We start from the raw sequence: 24,338 nt of genomic DNA, 5'->3' as shown, positions 1-24,338 counted from the left end.
AGTGCATTGTAAGTTTTATTGTTCATGATAGAACATACCTTAAATCAGAAAGATCCACACAAGTAAAACTGCATTTTTTTTTAAATGCTGTAATTTCAGTAGTAATTTGCATAAATTAACCAAGCAAAACAAATACAAAACTTAGGTCAACACAAAGATACTCATTTCAATCACTCAAGTGTGTTAATATTTAACATCATCCCCATCATTCAACTTGTTAGATATTCTACATTTCTGAAGTTTAAATTATGCAAAAGTTACACAAGCTTAGAAAATGGCTGTTAGTTCCAAAAGGAAAGACAAAATTCTATGTAATAAGCAAAACTAATATTTGTAGGCTGTAAAGAAAATTGTATATGCTTAATACCATATCAGTTACCTGCACTTTGCCTTAAACTTAAAGAATAGTGAATACTTACTTGTTTATAAATTGTTCAAGTCCTTGCTTCCTTTCCTCTATAAAAGAATCATCAAATATTCCATCATCTCCTCGAAAAGGAAGCTGACGCAGAAATGCTTTACCAGGAAGAGGTGGGACTACAACCTGAAGAGGAAAAAGAAAAAAAAGTTTAGTTCATGCTGATGTGAAGTTGAGAAGTGGTGACTTATAGAGTACTTTATCCTAGGCTAGGGTGAACCTTCATTGCAATGTCATATCTTCTTAGTTTACAGAGATCACTCACTGCTAAGGAAAACAATTGGGGAAAAGATTATTCTCACTCCATTCTGGAGGTGAACAATTATAGAACTGTTTAAAGAAATTCCAAATGTGAAGGTGTCCTAACCAAACTACTTATTGCCAAATGCTTGACTCATGTCAGGGTAATTTTTTTTTTTAAGCTTAAAAATTTTTGGTGACTAGCAAAAGAAAAGTGTAATTGCCTGGAAGAATTGGGGAAAAATGCAAAATAAAAATGCTTTATCACCAACTATAAAGAAAAAGAGGTAGAGAGAACAAAGCCTGGCTAAAAGGGAAATGCCATAAAAGGTAAAAGGTAACATAAGATGAAAATATTATAAGGTAAAGAAATTAAATTTGGATTATGCCTTACTGAAAATATTTTCCTTATTTGGAATTTGAAATTAAAAAATAAAATACACAGTAATAAGAGGCTAAAGTCTCCTCTTTAACAGTATTACTAATTTGTAGGATGAGCAGGTCACCTCAGTTTTCTCATCTGTAATTTTATGGGGTGTTTCTCTTAGCTTAAAGTTTCTAGGATCTAGATTTTTCTATGAAAAACATACCAAGGTAAAAAAGAATGATCCTTTAGGTAAGTAGAAGGTAAACAAAAGAGTGTCAAAGAATCGAAGCGCATTCTTTGAATTAAATTGAGAAAATGTTCATATATATATATAAAATAAACTGGAGATGATTGCAGAGGGAAAGCAGTGAGATTGAAGAGGACAGGGAAAGGCTTTTTATAGAAGGTGAAACTTTAGCTGAGATTTAAAGGAAACCAGGAAAGCCAAGAAGCAGATAAATATGAGGAAGGGTATTTTAAACATGAAAATACCCAAGAGTTGGGAAATGGACTACTGTACCAGAAAACATCAAGCTACTCAAGACTACCTAGAGGAGATTAAGTTGTAAGAAGGTAGTAGCAAGAGGCCAGGGAGCGACTGAAATTTATACTATGTGGAAGGAGGTTATGGGATACTACTGGCCTGGTCAGATCTGTGTTTTAAAGGAAAATCACTTTTTTTTTTTTTTTTTTTTGACAGTATATATGCATGAGTAATTTTTTTATAACATTATCCCTTGTATTCATTTTTCCAGATTTTCCCCTCCCTCCACTCCCTCCTCCCCTAGATGACAGGCAATCTCATACATTTTACATGTGTTACAGTATAACCTAGATATATGTGTGTAAATCCAATTTTCTTGTTGCACGTTAAGTATTGGATTCCGAAGGTATAAGTAACCTGGGTAGATAGACAGTAGTGCTAATATTTTACATTCAATTCCCAGTGTTCCTTCTCTGGGTGTAACTGTTTCTGTCCATCATTGATCAGCTGGAAGTGAGTTGGATCTTCTTTATGTTGAAGATATCCACTTCCATCAGAATACATCTTCATACAGTATTGTTGTTGAAGTGTATAGTGATCTTCTGGTTCTGCTCATTTCACTCAGCATCAGTTCATGCAAGTCTCTCCAAGCCTTTCTGAATAAAGGAAAATCACTTTGACAGCTGAGAGGAGGGCAGACTGGAGTGGGGAAGAAACTCAGGTAGGGACAGCAACCAGAAGATTATTGCAACAGTCCAGGTATGTGCTTATGAGGGGCTATACTAGTAGTTTCAGGAAAGAGAAGTGCACACATACAAGAGATGGTGGAAACAGCAGGATTTAACCGCTGATTGGATGGGGGAAAGAGGATGAGAGAGAATGAGGAACTGAGGGACACCTAGATTTCCAGCCTGGATGTACCCTTGAACAAGAGAAGAGGGGAAGTTTTTCATTAGAAAGATAAATTCAGTTGTGCAAATGCTGAATTTAAAATTTCTACGAAACACCCCATTTTGAGATGTTTAATAGGCAGTTGAAGATGTGAATCTGGAGATTAGGAGAGAGGTTAAAGTAGTCTTGAAGAACATTTACATAGAGATGGTAACTGAAACCATCAGAGCTAATGAAATCACTAAATGAACAAATATAGAGGGAGAAGAAAAAAGCCTGATATGAATGAAAATGTAGTAAAAAAGGCAGAGAAGGAGCAATCATCCTTCTTAGGATGGAGCTATGTCAAAAACCTACAGAAAAAAGAGTTATGAAGGAAAAGAGGATGATTAGTGATATCCAAGGCTGCAAAAAAGAAATTAAAGATGAGGATTGGGAAAAAGCCATTCATTAGATTTAGCATTATTATGGACTGAAGAGAACAATTTCTATTTAATGATAAGGAAGCCAGACTGCAAAGAGTTAAGAGAGGAAAGGAAGTGAAGGCTTCTATTGTAGATGGTCTTCTCAAGAAGTTTAGACACAAAAGTAAGAAGAGATATAGAACTATAGCTAACTGGAAAAGATGGATCAAGTAACAGCTTTTTTAAGATCAAGTGAGTTTTTTGAAGATGGGAACAACAAAAGCATGTTTGTAAGCAATAAGGAATAGCCAGTAGACAAAGAGCAATTGAAGATTAGTGAGAAATAGAACAAATAAAGAGGGCAATCTGCTAGAGAAGAAAAAATGGAACAAGATCATTTGTGCACATAGAGGGGTTTATCTTATGAAGAAGTGCTACCTCTTTGTTTGCACATTCAAACAATGTAGAAATTAGAAGGAAGACTAGACTCAATTATATAATCTCAAAATTTATGATTTTTGCTAACAATTGTTTTATAAGTAACAAAACTAAAGTTGAAAGGATATGAAACATTTCTTCAAAATCACAAAACTTAGTAAGTAGCAGGGTATAGGTCTTGAACCCAGATCCTCTCAATTTTAAACTTAATGATGATCTTACTATACCAACTAATATGTTAGAATGCTATTCTAATAGGTGAATTGAAAATTTGAGAGACTAAATCAGGACCCATTAGGAAATAATAAAGAAAAGGGGAGGATGAAAGCAAAAGGTATGATGAAGACAGAATCAATAGGACCTGGCAATTAGCTTGAGAAGAAAATGGTAAAGAAGAGAATAATCAAAGGTGACTTTGAGGTTTTTCTCCTGGATGGCTTTAAGGGTGGTGATAGATGGTGGTAACATTAACAGAAATAGAGATGCTAATTAGGTTTTCCCTTGAAAGAGTAGGGGAAGGCATGGAAGAAAACTAATTCAGTTTTGAACATGCTGAATTTGAAATACTAGGACAATTGAATGTAGATATCTATTTGGCAGTTGCAAATGAAGATCCATAGCTTAAGTCAAGATATAAAATTTGAAAGTAACGCAGGAAGGTCTGCATTACTAATTTTGTATAGGCCAAAAATAACAGGTTCAACATACCATCACTTGTAATTGTAGGGCACAGAATATTTTTTAATACAGTCAAGGCACAATTCAATATAAAATTTAATTCAAGATTTAAGACAGTCATATACTGTTATCTTTATCCTCAACTTGGCAGAAACTATTTTATAATCAGGATAATAATGTAATGGAGTGAAAGAGATATGGTTGGGTTGTGATTGCTATCAATGGTGGGAAAATTAAAATCAAAGATTAGAGCACCATTAGAAGACTCTAGACTTTCAGTAATACATATTTAAACTGAGGATTCTGGGTGAAACACTGATATGAAAGTATCTGAGGAAAACATTATTTCTGTTTGGATAGAGAAAGATTTTTTTTCAATACCAAGAGTTTGAAAAGTTGATCTTAAAAGTTATTAGATTTAGATTTATCCCATACTTCTCTAGGGAAGAAAATCAGGAACTGTGATAGAGGTGATAGCAGCAGCAGCTTACATTTTACACAGGGCATTATGATGATAATAGGCCTAGAAATACTTCTTTGGGAAAGGAATCAATATATATGAAACGTCCCAAAGATATGTCTCTCCCTAAGTAGACCCAGCATTGTAGATATTGCTGAATAAAAATGAAACCAAAAACATTTTTAAAAATCATCCTTTTTAAAACTTCTCATTTTCTATTAAGAAGTTAATACATCCTCAAAAACACAAATCAAAACTATTTACCTAATACTTTTAATATTCTAGTTTAGAATACATTTTGTTTAGAGGTAAGACATAAGAATGCTGTTCTAGTCCAATTCTCACCTTGCTTTCTCTTTCTAATTCACTTCGAAGCCACTCAAAATCACTGTATCTTCTTCTCACAGAAGACTCCTTCAACTTGAAAATAGGAAGATTTGTCTGAAAGACAAAAAAGTTAAAGGTTTGTGTGATATGTTTGGGGGGAAAAACTATACCACTTTTTTTTTTTAAAGGAAGAAAAATATGTCTGTCAAACTAATATAGTTGTATAAAATGCCAAGTCAACTTGATTTAAGAAGGAAATTGTTAGCTTAAAGACATAGTATGTTGTTTTTTGAAAAGACAAAAATAATAGATTTTGTAGTAATGTTAAGGAGACTATTACTTAAAGACAGTTATCTCTGTTCTTGACTATGGCTAGTCATGCTACAAGATGTTCTATGTACATTTTAAGTACCTTACTAAATTTCAGGAAGCAGTAAAATATCTCAAAAATAACTGGTATAGGAGGCAATAACTGGTTACAATCAAATTCTACTTACTACCTCAGGGAAGGTTTATGTGCAATTTTAAAAATCTTTTAAAAACAGAATTATCTTGTTAAATTACAAATGAGACCATATGTCTGATATAATAAAAGAAGATTTGGGAAAAAAAAAAAAGTATTACTGTCTCTCCAGTATCACTAAAATACTGTGAAATAATTTGAAAATAAGAATTTGAATAAAAATTCCCACTAGCAGGAAATTAAAGCAGCTATTCAAATTAGATCAGGTTCACAGATCCAGGTTCTTACAGGCTATAGGCAAGTTAAGTGTCTAAGTAAAACTGAAAACATGATCCCTAACACTCTGAGGTTACATAGGAATGCAAGAAAACATTTAGGGACTTGTAGTATTTGCAATCTCACACAGAAGCCTTTCACAATTTCTGACAGTTCAAATGAATGCCTTTCAAGATCTGTTACCTTTTAAGGACAGAGATAATCTACTGGTTCCTTTCTTTTAGGGAAGATATAAATTAAAAACCAATGGATTGGTGGTCATTTTTTATTTGTGGAACATCAGTTATTTACTATGACATTGATATTTTATTTTATGACAAAAAAATTTTAAATATTCAAAGATGAGGAAAACCCTCTACATTATACCCAATGCAACCTAAAAAGGACTGTTTTCTTTCTTAGGACAAATATGGTACTAAGGTTAAACAAGATTTAATACTTTTAGAATCACCAGTTGTATTAAAGATATAAGGTACAAATCAAGTGTCATTTGAAGGATTTTAGAGATTAAATATGAACCAAAACCAAGAAGCATTAAAATAGAACTTGTTCCTAAAAGCCTACTAAAATTCTAGTTATATGCTTAATAAAAATGCTGCTGGGAGTCAGTGTGTGTTTACCAAGCCAATGCTTGGTAAAAAGACCTTTGTCCTTAAGAGCTTAAACTCATTTTGTAGTGTTCTCAACTTTTTCCAAAGCGTATTAGCTTCTACATTGTATACCTTACCGCTTGGAGTACTACACAGATGCTGTTGTATATGTTTCATGCATGAAACCAAATCTCACATGAGGTTTAAAAGCACTTGAGTTTTCTTTCCCAGGTAACCACAACATTTGTTCATTGTATTAATGACTAAGAGCAAAATTGCACCTAACAAGACTCTTATTATGCTAAAAGTCAAGCTTATATTCAATGATGCTGGCTTTTTGTACAGAGGAGTATTCTTATCCCCAACAGGGAATAAAATTAGGTCCCCCAGAGAGCAAGATGATGATTCCCAGAAATAAAGCACTGGATTATTTCTCTCTAATTTCACCTATTGGCTTTTTAACTGAGTTCAACCTTCCGCATTAAAATATTAAGTCTTTGTAAGTGTCTAAAGACAGAAAGGCCCTTACAATACTGAGTGTTTTCTGCAGGTGAGATTTTACATTTTGAATTCCCTCCTCTCAAATTACCTTACAAAAGGGATTAACTGCTCTCTTTTATTCAATACCTTAAAATCAAGCCTGTGAAAAGAGTTCCCTAAGAATTTTCATACTTCTGGGCACGGAAGTCTATAAAGTTAATCTCTGAAACAACATATCAAGCTTACAGGTACAATGTTGGGGTAAGGGTGCCAATTCAGCTCATTTTACCTTCCATTTTCCCTTTTGAACTTTTGACACACAATCATGATTATATCTGACTCATTCTGATACAGAATTTTCACCATTTTGAAGGTAGGTATGTAAGAAAACTTCCCCTAAGATTTTCTTTTTTCCAAAAGAATAAAATCAAAGAGTCCACAATAAAGGCTAGTTCTCAAGTATTTTTAAATACATTTCTTCCTGCCTTAGTGTTTTCTTTTTTGTTACCCTAAGTGTGTTTGGCTATAACACTTCAAATTTTTACAAGAATGAGTTACTTATCTACTACATTTCTATAAACCCACAAGATTTAAAGAAGTAAGATTTATTAGAAAATTAGATCATTTTAAGTCTTATTGAACAAGATTAACACAAAAAGTCATCACAGAAACCTCACTATTATGGACTACCCACATCTAAATACAAACTCTTGTGGGTCACTCAATTATTTAGAAAGTATTAGGAAAGAGGAAAAAACTCCAAGTTATCTGCTAAAATACAATGAGATTGCACAGCTATCATCACTAATATTGTTAAACATTTAAACATGAGGTCCAAAAATTACGTTTTCACACTCTCTTTTCCATTTTAAGAGTTCCCTAATTTTCCTAAATTAATGGAGACTCCCTCTAGAGTCATACTTTTGCCTTAGTGTGGAATGGAAGTTACCCTGCTTAAGACTGCGGGAGATAAACTTAGGCAAGTTTTTACCAGGTTGGATTAGGGTTCAAATATGATACCAGCAACAGCCTAGGTTAGCTTTCCAAGAACCAGACTTGTCAAGCCCAGAGAAGCTTTTCAATGGTCTAGTCATGGCAAAACATACAACACTCTCAGTCCTGGGCAATCCCTTTCCATTTCTGCAATGACGGTAGAAGGGAGGGGAAGAAAGGAGGTGTGAAATGTGTCACTAATTACTTCATTTTAAAAATATCTATAAATATTAGCTACTAATACTTTAGATGTGAGATCTCTGTTCAATGACCAGTGAATGGACATATATTCTTGCAGTAAATGAAACTGGAAGAAAAAGGATACTGAAATTAAATGGAAGAAGGATTCAAAGATTCACCTTAGAGGGATATCATTCTGTGAAATATCTGACTATCTTGTTTCTATTCTTCAAGATAGTGCTTATCTGCTAATATCTGTTTCAGAAAATGAAGAAGTAAAAGAAATTTTTATGAAGAACCCTGTATGATTATTCAAATTAAATTAACTTCAGCATAAAGACAGGCAAAAGGGAAGAATCCAAAAAAGTATACTGGAATACATGGTTTAGCAGTAAAAGAAATTAAAGGATTATAGACTATACCAGATGCCTCACATCTATAAATCACTACCATTTTTTTCAGGGGAAAAAAAATCAGCAGAAAATACAGCAAACTCCAAATACGGGAAATGTAATTTCCTTAAAAAAAAAAAGTTAACAGACAATAGCAAGATTTATAAAGTCAGACCACTGATCTGTTAAGAACAAAGATTAAACAAGCTATTGATGTAAAAAAAATAGGAAATGGATATAAAAACAGAAATTGACAGAACAGTACCATTTTCAAAGGAAATGTAGCTAGCCTCGTATTGTGGATAATACAAGTCTCAGTGTGACCTTGAACAAACCATATAATTCTTTAATACCCAAAGCAATTCTAGGAATATAAGTCAAGATATAAAAATTGTTTTTTTATGCAATGGATAGTACTGGAAATATGAGATCAAATGATGGAATTTAGTAGCAATTCACATGTGAAGAACTCACAAGGGCTTTTCCTTGCCAAAATTATATTTATTTATGAGAAGTTACAGACAAAATAAAGAGGTAAAATTGACACTAGGAATTGTAAATGTGAAATAAATTTAGGAAAGCATATAGTTTATAGTTAGCAAGGAAAGGGGTTTTAACAATAACAATGGAAAAGATAAGTTTTCCAGTGGAACTCAATTAATCAGGAAAAAGGAAACATATCATGAGATGGGAAAATACCACTGACTGGGCAGGCTAAATCTACAGAGGAGTCTAGCACCCCAAAAGAATTAGTTAGCTATAACAAGGAAAAAGACACCATGAGGCGTAGAGTAGAGATGAGAGGAAAGACACCACAAGGCAGACCACCATCGCAAGCTAATCCAAGAGAAATTCAGCAAAAATGGTATAGGCCATGGGCAGATTTACATGGAAAATTCAAGCAATGGGGTTTGACATCATTAACTTGGCTTTCTGATTAGAAACAGCAAGGTAAGGTTACCCAAGACCTTCACAGAAGGTGGGACTGTAGGGTTGAACTGATCCCCTCAGTGCCCTTTCCTGCTTGCTCCTGGGAGTAATCTTATCAGTACTTTAGGCTTTCTCTGCCAACCCCATCTAGTTAACCCAGGACTTCATCATTACTTTATTCATCATTAAATTCTCAAATCTTTGATCTTAGCAATACAATTTAGTGGATAGAGTGGTGGACTTAAAGAGTAAGGAAAACTTGATTTCAAATCCAGATTATGCATACCAAGTACACGATTATAGACAAGTCAGCAAATTTCTATTAGCCTCAATTCCCTTCATCCATAATATGGGGATAATATTGTACTCCACACGAAGAACAGAATACCTACTCTACATGGATGTTAAGAAGATCAAATAAAGGAATGTATGGAAAGCACTAATTATATACTTCACCAGATGTTACCTCATCTATTGGGTATATTCCTTCAATTCTCTGAAGAAAATAATAATGCACCCTTCTTATTCATCTATTCTCTTGTCCATGTTATTCTACATGGACCTTCTATAGGAACCTACCTATATGAGCTGCTTCTTTTGATTTCTTCACAATGAATTACCTATGAAGTATGTCTCTCTAATACCTGAATGGGATGAACTGAGTGAAGACATCTCATGGAAATGTAGCCTTGACCTAAGCCCTAACTGTGACTTGAAACTTTGCAATATTGAGTTATAGCCAAAAGCTGCAGGTGTTACATTTCCCTCTCTTGTGGCTCCCCGCCCTTTTCATTAGCATTTAAGTACCTAACCAATAGAGTGTGTTATTGATTGATATTCTTTGTTTCTGTAAATATTTAAATTAGAATGTGAGCCTGGACTCTCCAGCCAATAGGAGAAAAGGTAAGAAGGGGGTGGGGATGATAGCTTCTACATTAGGGTCAATGTGAAGCAGATTATGCAGGTTGCATTATACAAAATATCTAGGCCCTTTAGAAATATTTACTCTCCCTCCTATCCAAGAGGGTTATATATTTGGTCTAATATAGAAAAAAAAAAAATTCCTATTAAATTTAAGTTCATGCTATCCCCGTTCAGTCCTTATACTGAAAGTATTCCAGACTGGAGAAATGGCATACACAGTATTCAAAATAAACTTTTAATGATGAAATGTTTGTAAACATATTGATGTCTATTATTCAAGATACTTGAGATAACTATCTAAAATATCAGCTCTAAAAGTATAGTCAGGGAACCTGTGAGTCCTTGAAACCTTTTGAGAAAATATGAGATCAAAACTTTTTATAATACTACTAAGATTTTAATTCCTAAAATACTAAATATTGATAGATTTAAGCAAGCTAAACAAAAGCCTTTGGAGAGGTGTCCTCAATAATTGTTAACAATTGGGGGGGGAGGGGGAGAGGTGTCTTGAGACCAAGAAGTTTAAGAACATCCCCCTCCCCCAAGAGAAACCAGATTTTGTTTTGGGTTTTTTTTTTTTTTTTAAACCACTATTAATTAATCCTAACCCAGTCCCAGGACCCAGGTTAGATACTTTGCAAAGAGTAGAATTTGAACATCTCAGTATAGATGCAAGACAAATATTCCCTTCATGTCCAAACGGAGAAAGCTGCCTTTCACTTGGGCTTTGAGACATTAAATACAATATAGAGTAGGTGACTTATTAAAGTCAATAGCTCACAGATATCCTATATGTGGCTGGATTATCACCAACAACTTGAGCAGAAAGACCAAACCTTTTTATGTAATCATCTGAATAAAGCTTAACAAAAGATATCAGAAAAATGTTTACTAGCTGTTTCTAATATTTCTTCAGATAGTGTCACGTGTACATCTAAAAAGAGACTGGCAACTACATCAAAAGTATACTAACAGGCCATGCTCTATTCAGTCAATCCTCAGAGATGTAAATGGATGCCCCACTATAGTTCTCATTAAATGGTTGCATTTCTTCCCATATCTGCATCTTAAGATAAAGGATAAGCTGAGAAGTGCTCCAGCCATTACTTCTCCCTTCAGAACTTTTGATGCTAGTTTTACCCAATCTGGAATGGCATGAATAATTGTAGATATAGTTTATAACCTAGATGAACTTAAAATATATCTGGGGATAAGTCATTTAGTAAAGAAAAAGCTTTTAGTCCTGAGACCCTTTTGAAATGTAGATTGTCACTAAGCCAAGGTATTCAGTTCACTTTTTTCCAAGTACCTGGCCTTCCAGTGTTACAATTCTCCGTTATTTTTTAAAAGTGTCCCTTACAGTATAATTTTCAACTACTGCAGAGGAAATTATCTCAACTAGTTCTGTTACTAAGTTATCCACATCAACACATCTTTCTAGGAACTAGCAACAAGGTGCTGTTGATGTTCCCATGTACAAGGTCACTTGGGGTTTTTGATGAACAGCTCTCTAATAAAATGGAATTTAGTAATATTCTCAGACCGATGCAATTTTCCTTTAAGAAAATAGAATAAATTATGATTAAAGGGAAATATGTTGGTAGCTCCACATAAAAAGTTTTCAAAGTATCCATGCTTGGAATTTGAAAGAATTTAAATGGCTGGTCAAAAATGCCTAAGGCTACATGTAGACAGTGACACAATTAATCGTAGTTTATTCAACTTTTAGTTGACTTCTATATGTTGCTGTTACTTATCAAGGCTGTGTAGAAAATGCTTTATGAACCTTAAGCCACTATATACACTATGATTTAATTTGCTAAGGGTAAACCAGAAGTGAATTAAAAAGTTCACATCTATCAAAAGATCACAGAATTATAATTAGAAGAGACCACACCAAGGCCATTAAGGTCAATGCTCTTATTTGTTCAAAATAGTAAAATTCAATTAAACAAAAATAATCAGTTCATTTTTATTAACAGAGAACTTCTTAGGAGAACTTAAAATGAATAGTCTTCATTATTATTTATCAGGAACTGTTTTATTTTTGTCTTCTTAGAATCCAAGTAACTGTTCCACTCCTTGTATTTGTACCCCCAAAACCTAGCTCACTAGGGCGGACCAATCAAGGCACAAGAATTTATGAAGTGCCTATTATGTGCCAGACACTATATTAAGCACTGAGATACAAAGACAAATGCAAAACTGCCCCTACCCTAAAGGAGCTTCCATTCTAACATTACAAAAACTGAAATAGAGACATTACATATATAACAAGACTATACAAAGTAGGTACAAAGGTAACCTTGGAGAAGAGGGAACAAGACCTTGGGGAGAAAGAAGGGGAGGGATATAGAACAGGAAGGGCTTTAGAAAGTAGCACTTAAGCTACATCTCAAAGAAAACCAGAGAGAGTCTAGGCTGAGGAGGCAGATCAATCCAAAAATGAGGGTGCTATATAAAGGCAAAGAGAGAAGAGAGAGAATACTATATGAGGAACAGCAAGCAGGCCAGTCTGGCTGGATTGTGAGTATGTAGATGGAGATACCATCTAAGAAGATTGGAAAGGCAGTGAGTTATGATGTGCTAAATGCCAAGTGAAGTTTATCTTTGATCCTAGACATAATAGAAAGGAGATGTTGGAGTCAGATGGTGGAGAAGGAAACATGGTCAGACTGGCACTTTAGGAATCTCATAGGCAATTATGTGGAAAATGGATTAGTGTGTGAAGTGACATGAGGTAGGGATGATATTGCATTAGTCTAAGTAGCTCTCTGAGTAAGAATGAAAGCAGAATCAACAGGATTAGGCAGATTATTAGATAATGTGATATAAGGAGGAATGAAAAATTGAAAATGATCCTAAGGTTAGAAGAGTAAATGAAAGGATAGTTCCTCAAATGAAACAATGGAGTCTGGAAGAAAGGAAGGTTTAAGGAAAGAGTTTTGAATTTTGAATACATTGAGTTATTTTGAAAATAGAATTTGAGATGTTTATGGATGATCAGTTCAAAATATCCAACAGCAGGACTGAAGTTCAAGAGCAAGAAACTAGGTCTGGATGCATTCCTTGTATTTGGGGGCCTTCCAAATAGAGGCGGTAACTATAACCAACGGAGCTGATGATTCTTGTTCCTAGACTTCCAAACCAAATAGTCTCAATTTAGAATTCCTGGAGCCTTCCTTATCCTGGAAAATCCAATCAGTTCTGCACCCTCAACATGGAAGTTCACCCTTCTTTACTCCTGGCAAGTTCCCCCTGGAGATTCTACTTTGTGAAGAACCCAGATGGGTCTTTGTTCTTCCCACAAAGTTCCTGATTTCTAGATTTCCAAATCTTCTGTTGAAGCACAGTGGCTGGCACATTGGCTAAAAAAAGCTATCTTTTAATTGTACAAATATATGTACATATATTGGATTTAACATATATGTTTAACATATATTGGATTACTTGCTACCTAGAGGAGGGAGTGGAGAGAAAATCTGGAACACAAGGTTTTGCAAGGGTCAATGTTGAAAAATTATTCATGCATATGATTTGAAAATAAAAAGCTTTAATAAACAAAAGAAGTGCTATCTTTTCATACGAGACTGAAATACAGAAAAAGATGGTGGAGGACATTAGATAACAAGAAAAGTAGGATGAGAGAGCTCATGGCAAATGACCTCTTTTTTCTGGCAATGTAAAATCTGAGATCCTTTGATGAACAGGGGGGAGAAAAAATACTGTGAAAGTCTGGTTGAGAGTAGACATCTGGAACAGCCAATGTGCAACAATCTATTAGAGAATGGTAAAACTAAGAAGTCATGAGAATTCAGTTGAAATGAGACAACATAAATCTGTAATAAACCAAATTAGCCCAAGATAATTCCAACAGACTTCTGTAAACACACAGTAGCCTCAAATTCTTAATAGCCAAACTGATGAGAAAGGAAAATCCAATGCAGTTCACTAATAAGAATGAACTTGAATTAGGAATAACCAGATAAATTGCATTAAATATGATTATCTGCATGTTTTAGAGCTACAAATTAACAACAATGCCACAACAGAAACGATTAGATCTGTTAGCCTGATGGTATTAGATACCATTAGATAATTCCATGAAAAAGTAAATTTTTCTATTTTAACTTTGCCCAAGAATTCTCAGGTAAACTACTACTAAAAACAAGAGTTTAAAAACACCTAGTACCTTTTAGTAACAAAGATGTGCTTGTATTTTTAATAGACAATAAATTGACACAATTTAAAAAAGCTTTTCAAAAGATACACTCAACCTTTCTCTTAATATATACTTAAGGTAAAAATAATGTGTTCTTGCTCTATTTTCAGCATTTCTAATTCTTTACTTCTAATTGTTCCCCCCCCCCCTTCAGCTTCTCTTAAGTAGTTATCTCTCTTAAATGAGAGATGAAGGAACAAGCTAAGTTAAGGAACTAGAGCCATTCTAGTCCCTCCCTCTCGTTTTTCATTCAAACCTTTTTTGCAAGTATATTTTTGTTTCTTGTTTGTAAACTTCACTAAGAAACTCCACTAGTCAATAAATAGTTTAAATTGAGACTTAATTTAACAAGTATTTATCCAATGCCTGATATATATATATAATATATATGTTAATATTTTTACATGCCAAAAAGTGGTGTAAAACATGATCTCTGCTATAAAGCTTATATTCTAATTCAGAAAACCCACACAAGAAATAAATAGCATATAGTTTAAAACATATAACTAAGTGCCAAAATATGACAGACAGCTTTAAGTAAGTAAAAATCACTGTGTTCTAGAAAGGCATAAGGAATCAGAAGCAGATTTATTTATTTATTTATTTATTTTTTAGCAAGCATGGAATGTGGGGTAGCTAGGCAGTAACCTGCTCTGGAATCAGGACTTGAGCTCAAATTCGGCCTGAGACTAAAAAGGTACTACCTGTGTGACCCAAGGCAAGTCCCCAATTGCCTCATAAAAGAAAAACAAAGAATAAGATTTGAAAAGTAAGATGCGGCAAAACCAGTTTTAAAAGTCTCTCAGTCTTAGTCCAAACTTTATAACTTTTAAAATAAATTAGATCTAAGAAGTTATTTTAATTGTTAACATTTCAGAACAGACACACTAAATGTATCTTCCCTTATGTCTGTTTACTGAAATGTCCTATGAAAAAAACTATGTAAATGTATTACACATAAATGAAGTTTTTGAGAATCCTCATTTCTTCCCAAAGAAATTCATATAAAGCCAGTATTCTTTCCCCTCAGCTAATAAGCCCACTTCAAATACTACAAAGATCATATGGTAGTAAGCTATGTGTGACTTGAGCTTAAATCTGATGGGTATGAAACAAGTATGAAATGTTTCAATAAATTCAAATTGTACTTTTCTTCTTTGATCTTGTTATAAAATTTCTCTCTCCCCATCACCAATTTTATCCAGTAGTGAACAGGCAGAAAATCAATTGTCAGAGTTCAGTGATATGATTTTGATAATGCCCTGAGTTTAAAAGTTAAACTAAGTTTCACATTTTATCTTGTATAATATAGTTAGCTATTGTAAGTCATAAAAAAAACTTTCTCTTTTTCTTTAGTTCTTAAAAGTAATTTAAAATTACTTTGTTACGAAGAACATAATGTTGTATAGGGAGCAAAAGAAAACTATATTCCGTATATATTTGGATATATTAGGTAACTTAAGTGACAATTAAAAAGATATCAATAAAAATAAGAGCTGTACAGTCTAAAGGCAGAGATGATAACCTTGGGCCATTCTCAGAGAGAACTGAAACAGGTTTGGAGAAGGAATGAATTCCACTTTGAATCCAAGTATATATATCCAATATAATCCTCACACCAAAGGCAAGGGAAAAGACTAAAAGTTCAATATTCTCAAATATACTATATTCTCAAATGTGGCTACAGGTTGGCTACATTATACACTACAGAGATCAATGTATTTCTATGTTTGTTTTACACATATGTACATCTTTAAGCACATACACTGTTTTCTTTTAATTTCTTTAAGAAAATTGTTCTTTAAAAACTCTAAGCTGGTCTTGGTTTTGTTGACAGGAAAAGAAATCTATGGATACCTGAGAGGCACTCTGCCCTCTTCTCCTGCATGTACTCCAGTAAAACTCTGAAATTCACACTACACCAAACATTCAAGAATCCCAATAAGACATTACACTAAAGGATTTTTTCCAACTCAGAAATGCACAAAACCCCAGGATCCCAAAGGCAATAGGAAAGAGGACAACCAATAAAAACTAGTGCCCACAACCAGTTAACAAACCAGTAGTCATCTAGTATTATCAGAGACATTTATGAACTATAAAGCTCTTTGTCTAAAGATATAATGCGAGAATCCTCTTAAAAAAAAAAAAAAAAAAAAAAAAAGGAGGGGACGACGACTGTGGAAGTATACTTAACAAATAAATATAACTTGACAGTGGTCAGATCTATTCCTCTTCTCTCTCCCCGCACTGGCACAGCTCAGGTAAAGCATGGCAATGCCAGCAGCAGATCTTAGAGATCATGGCAAAAGTGGCAGCAGCAACTTCAGGAGTTCTCAGTTCAGAGAGAATAAGGGGGTTGGCAAGTAGTCAGAAAGAAGTCATTTTGGTGGCAGTGGATTAAGGACCCTGTTGCTCTGCCCACATGTAGTCTTGAGTCACAATTCCAGGGCAAAAGAGAATGTTGGCACTTGCAGCTAAAGGAAAACAAGGTCCCTTCCTGGACAAAGACCAGAGCAGAGGCCAGGAGAGCAGTGGGTACATCTCTCCTTAGATCATGCCACCTTGGAAGCATCAAAAACTTATAGCCCTTGCAGAACCAGCTCTGAAAATAGTAGCAAAAAACCCTTGCAGTTGGGACAGTGTCCCTTCCACCGTAAGAGCAAAGCCTACCATCAATAAGTCAGAAATCAACAAACAGGCTGGAAAAATAAGCAAGCAACAAAAAACCTGACAGTCTTCTCAGAAAAACCTGGAAAGACTTCCATGAGATGATGCAAAGTGTTATGTAGAGTATACAAAATAATAGTACCATTGTAAGACGACCAGCTATTAACAGCATACCTATTTTCAGCAATACAATGGTCCAAGAAAACGCTGAAGGACTGATGCTGAAAAGTCTATCTATACCCAGAAAAAGAATTGATGGTGTCTGAGTTCAGACTGAAGCATACTTTTTTTTTTTAAACTTAATTTTTCTTGAAAACTTCCTATGTTTTTTTTTACATGACTATTATGGCAATGTTTTAGATGACTATACATGTATAATCTACATTGAATTGCTTACATTCTCAATAGGGATGGAGAGTAAAAATGGAGGATGAAAAGGATGGGATTGGGAGGTAGAGTTTCAAAATTTTTAAAATGAATGTTAAAAATTGTTTTTACATGTAATGAGAAAAATTAAATGCCAAATAAATTTAGAAAAAAGGAAGAAGAAAGATTCTAAACAAAAAGTTACTACAGTGATAGGGAAGATTAAGATAGAAGACAAGGATGTTAAAAACAGCTCAAACAAAATTTTCAAAGGGGGAAAAAAAAAGTGAACTGGAAACAAACCCAACAAGAATTCCTAGAAGAGCCCAAGAAAGATTTTAAAAACTCAAATATTTAAGAGAGGCAAAAGAAAAACTGGGAAAAGAAATGAGACTGATGCAAAAAAAAAAAAGGAATAAGAAGTCAATAGCTTGGTAAAAGAGATACAAAAATAAAAAAGAACATAGCAACTAAAAATCCAGTATTTAAAAAACAAAAAAACACCAACTTCTTACAAAGTACAACTAATCAAATGGGAAAAGATGAAAATTTTCTAAAGAAAAGAATTCCTTTAAAAACTAGAATTGGACAAGTGGAAACCACTGACTCCATGAGACATCAAGAAACAATAAGACAAAGTGAAAGGAGTGAAAAAAATAGAAAATAAGAAATATCTCATTTTGAAAAACAGATGAAGGAAAAAGTTCTTAACTAGCCTCATATAGCTAACAAATACCTAACATAAGATTTTAATTTAGATCTTTACAATTCCAAATCTAGTTAATTCTTAAGACAGAAACTGAGAAAAGCTCAGTAACACTGGGGAGACTTCTATCAGGATTTAATCAGATAAAGAATAGCTGAAAAAAGTTATATTATGGAATATTATTGTAGTATGAAAAATGACAAGCAGGATGACTTTAGAAAAAATCTGGAAAAACTTGGATGAACTAATTCAAAGTAAAGTGAGCAGAACCAAGAAAACTTTGTGCATAAAAACGGCAATATTGTATAACGATCAACTGTGAATGACTTAGCTATTCTAAGCACTATTAAGACAATTTCAAAGGACTTATGATAAAAAATGCTCTCCACCTCTAGAGAACTAATGGAGTCCTAATGCAGATCAAAGCACACTTGTTTTCCTTTATTTTTCTTGTCTTTTTTTTTTTTTGCAACATGATTAATATAGAAAATGTTTTACATGACTTCACATGTATGATTTATATTAAATTCATTGCCTTCTCAAGGAGGGGGAGTAGGAGATGAGAGAAAATGGAATTCAAAATTACAATAAACAAATATTAAAAATTTTATATACACATAATTGAAGAAAAATAAGGAAAAAAAGAAAAAGAAAAATAAGAAAATAAGTGTATGGTCTCTTAAGTTCCTTAATAATTAGCCCAATACATGCTGATTCTCTGCCTGTCACTTTTTAAAGTATCATTCATCTGTATCTACTCCTACACTACTCAAGTAGATAAAAAATTTAAGTGAGTAATACTTAACTTTAAATTAGCTTACATGACTTGAAATTTGATCCAATTAGGGAGAGTCCCCCACAGGAAGGTGGGACAACTAAAAGAACTGATGAATTTTGAGTCCAGTGCCTGACACTTCAAAGAAATTCTACCAACTCCAGTCTGCACTCTTATTTAGATTAATTCATACTTAAAAGATACAATATATATATCTTAGATCTGTGCAGATGAAAAGGCTTTGACTCCCTAGGCTCTCCTGCATACTTCTTCCTACCAACGCAAGGCTACAGAGCTAGCCTATAATATTGTAATTCTGGAGGGATGTTTTTCTCTAGAATCACTATGTATGGTTTTTTGCCTCTCACTGACCAGAAAATATAGCTGTGAAAATGAGTGGCCAGCAAAGCCAAATAGCTCATATAACATTCTATCTTTTTTGTATGCAAATATTAACATCAGTGATATGTATGCTATGCTATCAATAAAAGTCTATAATTAGATTTGAGTATGGGGCTACATTTTTTTCTTTGAGTTTCTTTTAGAACCAGATCACAGCAACATCGCTAAAGTTAAGATGTGACTCAAAAGATCTTCTTTAAACAAAATGCAAAGTCATATCTATAAAGGAAAAAAGATCATGTGAATCAAGATATCCTGATTTCTTCAAACACACAGGCCCTGTCCAAAATTATCACTGTAGACTTTGATACTTAAGATCACAAACTGGCTAAGTATAGTATGCATTTTCCACCCTAAATATATGAAGTACAGAGAAACAAATAACTATTCCCATGATCTTGCTCAGAGTGAAAGCTGGAAGGTTCAAAGGTTTGCCAATAATACTGAACATTCTCTGTTAAAATTTAACCTCGATTCAATGCTGGAAAATGATTATCATCATCAATTTACCCTCTCTCTCTCTGTTTCTCAAGAAAAACCTAGTATTTAATGTTATGGTATATTATTGTTCTGTAAGAAACAACCAGCAGGATGATTTCAGAGAGGCCTAGAGAGATTACATGAACTGATGCTAAATGAAATGAGCAGAACCAGGAGATAATTAACAAGATTATATGATGATCAATTTTGATAGACATGGCTCTCTTCAACAATGAGATGATTCAAACTAGTTCCAATTGCTCAGTGATGAAGAGAATCATCTACACTCAGAGAAAGTGGGAACTGAGTAGAGTTCACAACAGCATTTTTATTCTTTTCATTGTTGCTTGCTTGCATTTTATTCTGCTGCTGTTGCTGCTTCTTTTTTTTTTACTGGTCTGATTTGATTTTTCTTGTGAAGCACAATAATTGTATAAATATGTATGCATATATTGGATTTAACATATACTTCTACCACATTTAACATATGTTGGACTATATGCCATCTAGGGGAGGGGGTGGGGGAAAGGAGAGAAAATAGGAACACAAAATTTTGCAAGGACTAATGTTAAAGAATTGTCCATGCATGTTTTGAAAAATAAAAAGCTTTAATAAAAAAATTAAAAAAAAAAAAAAAGAAAAGAAAAGAAAAAAGAAAAAGGAAAAACCTAGTATATCACAGCAGCAATAGACTTTAAACTTTTCATTAAAGTGGCTGTATTTTACAACACTGGTCAATATGATTCTATATTTGCATTACTATTTTGATTATGTTTTCTAGTCAATAATTTAAGAATATCTAAGAAAATGTGGGATAGGACTTAAGAGAGTCAGGAGACCTGAGTTTAAGCCCCAAATCTGCCATTCACTAGACACATGAGCAGAGATAAGTTGCAACTTCTCATTTTCAGTTTTCCTCACCTTTAAAATGAGAGCCAGATTATCACAGTAACATGCTTAATACAAAACTAAAAAATGTTCTTTAAACAAAATATAAATTCTCATAAATTTCTATAAAAACAATGGAAAAAAGATTCTGTAATACTTATGTTATTACATAATTCTCATGTAGAGTGATGAAAGGTCTTTGTAAACTATAAAACATTATATAAATATTAATTATTATTACCATATACAATAGTCATCAGAGTAGAGGTCCATAAATTTTTCGATAATGAAAATTGACCTTTGGGTTCCCTCTATTTTTCATTTCATGGTGCTAAGCTAATCAGTACTTTCTGACAATCCCACAATGAACTTGATTTCCTAAAGCATGAAGAGCTAGATAAACACTTTCTAGCTATGGGTTAAAAGGAAAGATAATATTGGGGTGAGAAAAGTAATAAATTTTATGATCTGAAAGAAAAAAAGGGGCAAAGAATTAGAATCAATGGAAATTGAGAACAAAACAACAGATTACCCCTCACCTTCACTACCAACCAGCCCATTTCTAAGAATGGATCTTTTTGATATCATTGTTTCAGTGAAGTAAATCTTTCCATTGACCTTTGGGTGATCTCCAAAATTGATTCTTCAGAATTTATGGCATTTGATGATTTGCAACTATATTAACAGCTCTAGAAGACAAGGAATAAGGAAATAATTCATTAAATACACAAACATTCATAGAGGCATTTGTTGTTGTAAAGTGGAACTCTTAAAAGGATGCACATCAATTAAGGAATGGCAGAATAATGTTGATTTTTCAGAGTTAGTGACATTCTATGATTTCATATATTATCCAATACTCTTCCCACCCAGATGCCTCAAGCTGCAGTACAAGCTTCCAACCTTTCCCCTTCTATATTGGGTTCTAAGAGAATATATAATCTAAATCTACTTCCAAGTACTCATAAAAGTAAATGCCACTAGAAACACATTTGTTTCCCCAGCAAACATACCTCTTTCCTCCTTCATATTGCCTCATAACTGTGGTAGGTATATGGCAAAAGGTGGGCTCTATGCTCTGGCCACAGAGCCTACCCAGCTTCTTTTCATTTAGGATGGCATTAAATGAGGCAAAGAGAATGAGCAGGCATGGAAGGAATGTGAATTGAATTCTAGATCTCATTATTCTTCGAAGTTCCCCTATTGCTGTCAAGCATATTACCATCCTTTTAAATACCCAGGTTCAAATCCTCAGTGTTATCCTCAATTCACTCATATCACATAACTAAACAGTTGTCATTTCTATCTTCATGATCTTTCTCCAATTGGTCTCACTTTTCCACTCACATCACTCTTACTGAAATAGTCCAATATCTAATTGGTCTCCTTGCCTCAAATCTCTCCCTTCCCCAAGTCATCCTTCACATAAAGAAATGATTTTCCCAAAGCAGTTTTAACATGTCACCCTACTACCCAATAGACTCCAGTTGTTTCCTAATAATTCAAGAATCAAACATACTCTGATATTTTAAAAGTTCTTCCTAATCTAGCTCCTGCCTACCTTTCCAGCTTCCATCTTAATATTTTTCACAAATACAAAAATACAACTAAAATACCCAAACATGAAAAAGTAAATTATAATATAATATCCTTGATTAAAAAAGAACAATGTTCAGAAAAAATATCTGAATACCTTTACAGCAAAAATGTTTCTGCTAAGTTGAAATTGAAAATAATTCCACTTTTGCCTGTTGTTTTTGTCATGTGGTGAATATTTTACAAAAGCATCACTCTTACTGAAAAGACATTATGTATTATGACCTATTACTTGATCACTATATTTAGGTATTTCAATTAAAAAATGAAAATTAAAAATCTGAACACAATTTGAATGTTTGACTACATGATGATCAAAGGAAACAATAACCATAACCAACAACCATTATTTATGTCTTCCCCATCCTCAAGGCACACACCAAGATTTTCCAAAATAAATGCATTTACACACTTTAATCATTAAATATTAAATAATCATTAAAATATTACCAATTATAATTTTAATGAAAGTAAAAAAAATGTTTTGGTACTATTAATTTCAAAATATTTAAGTTTTTATTTCATTTTCATCTTATTTCTTTATATATCTTTTATATACTACATGTTAGCACATCACAAAATTTGTAAGATGTACATACACTGGAGTACATATTAGTTTTTCTTTACCAAAAACCAATGAAATTTCATATATTTCATAATCTTTGCATCTTTCAATCACTTGTTTGGCTGCAAAAAAAGGGGTTTGTTGTAGAATGCAGTTTGAAAACAAAAATTCATGTTCTCAAAGATTCAAAGATGCCCTTGATATATGTGTAAAATATTCTTTTAAAGATTTTATAAAGGTAAGAAAATAGGCATGACTAAGATAGTACTTACACACACATACTGATTAGCCATTGACTGTAACCCCAAATACATATATAACCAAGAAATGATAATAAGATTTACATGGAAAATTTTAAAATGTTTAGTGCATTCATAGCTAGGCATTCTGCTACCAACTATATTTAAATAACCAATTAAAAAAAAAACATTAAAGAAAAAGGGCAGTCAACAGTATTTTATCATCATCTACCTGTAAATCAGCTGGTTCAGGATTCAAAAACGTATGATCCATGTCTTCAATAAGTACAATTACATATTTCATATGTGGATTACATGCAGTGCATACATGGACTTCGCTATAAATATAAATTTATGCACTGCATATAATTCACATATTAAATACTTTATATATGTATATCACAGCTACATATATGTGTGTGTGATGATTCCATTTATAGCTACATAAAAGTAAAAAGTAGCAGCTAGGTGGCATAGTAGCTAGAATGGCAGGTCCAGAGTCAGGGAGACTTATTCATATTCCTTCAAATCTGGCTTCAGACACTGGCTCAATACTCAGACACACTTGTGTGACGTTGGGCAAGTCCCTTAACTCTGCCTCAGTTCCGCATCTATAAAATGAGTTAGAGCAGGAAATGGCCAACAAAGACTAGGGCAGAACTGAACAACAAAACTTCACTTTACAAATGAAGAAAGTAATTTGTTCCAAGCTGGAAATGGAAGGGCTGGGATTCAAAACTAGGTCCCCTAAATTCCAAATCCTATGTTCTTTCCACTGGACATCATTGTTTACTTCATTGTTGAATGAAATTTATTACTTTAATAGACTAGTTATGTTCCCATAACTCTAAGCCACATAAGAACAGAAAGACACTGATATTTAAAAAAAAAAAAGAGAGAGAGATAAGGGGCAGCTAGAAAGCACAGTGGATGAGCACACGGGTCCTAAGGTCAGGAGGACCTAATTAAAATTTGAATTCAAGACACTTTACACTTACTAGTTGTGTAACCCTGAGGCAAGTCACTTAATTCCAATACTTCATATCCTCCCCCCAAAAAAGTCAGCTTAAAAAAAAAAAAAAAAAAAAAAAAAAAAATAAGCCTTTACTTGGGATCAAAGAACTCTGTAATTTGAAAACCTTACCTTACAAGATTAATAAATTGAATGAGTTACATTTTAAACACAAAGGAATGACTATTTAATTATTATAGGTACAGTAAATAGACTGAGGGAGTTGATCCAGATAATCTCTATAAACCCCTTTCACCATGTAATTCTAAGAATTATAGGTATATTTCAAGAAGCATTGGAGTTTTCTCCAACAGTTGATTAGTTGTTTGCTATATCCTTCAGGTAATGGTAAATATTAGTTTGGTATTCGTATTCTCTTACCACATTGAGATGCCATCAGACTGAACATCAAATTAAATAAATTACCAATTGAAAACTCTAGTCTTAATTAAAGCAACTCAGTTAACACAAAATCTTAATCG

General features: G+C 33.4%; 1 protein-coding gene across 1 annotated transcript in view; it reads right to left on the bottom strand.

Annotated features, from left to right (window-relative positions):
* SNX3 (sorting nexin 3) overlaps positions 1 to 24,338 on the bottom strand; it is a 34,358-nt gene that overhangs the window by 1,713 nt on the left and 8,307 nt on the right. Inside the window, exons 2-3 of the mRNA XM_074310147.1 lie at positions 4,726 to 4,821; positions 420 to 544 (exon numbers count right to left, since the gene is read on the bottom strand). Coding sequence (XP_074166248.1) covers positions 420 to 544; positions 4,726 to 4,821 — 221 coding nt within the window. The remainder of the gene's footprint in view (positions 1 to 419; positions 545 to 4,725; positions 4,822 to 24,338) is intronic.

This window comes from Sminthopsis crassicaudata, chromosome 4 (genome assembly GCF_048593235.1).
Source record: "Sminthopsis crassicaudata isolate SCR6 chromosome 4, ASM4859323v1, whole genome shotgun sequence".
In the NCBI taxonomy this organism is placed as follows: Eukaryota; Metazoa; Chordata; class Mammalia; order Dasyuromorphia; family Dasyuridae; genus Sminthopsis; species Sminthopsis crassicaudata.
The sequence above is the reverse complement of the archived record's forward strand: the minus strand, read 5'-3'. Positions and strand labels throughout refer to the sequence as shown.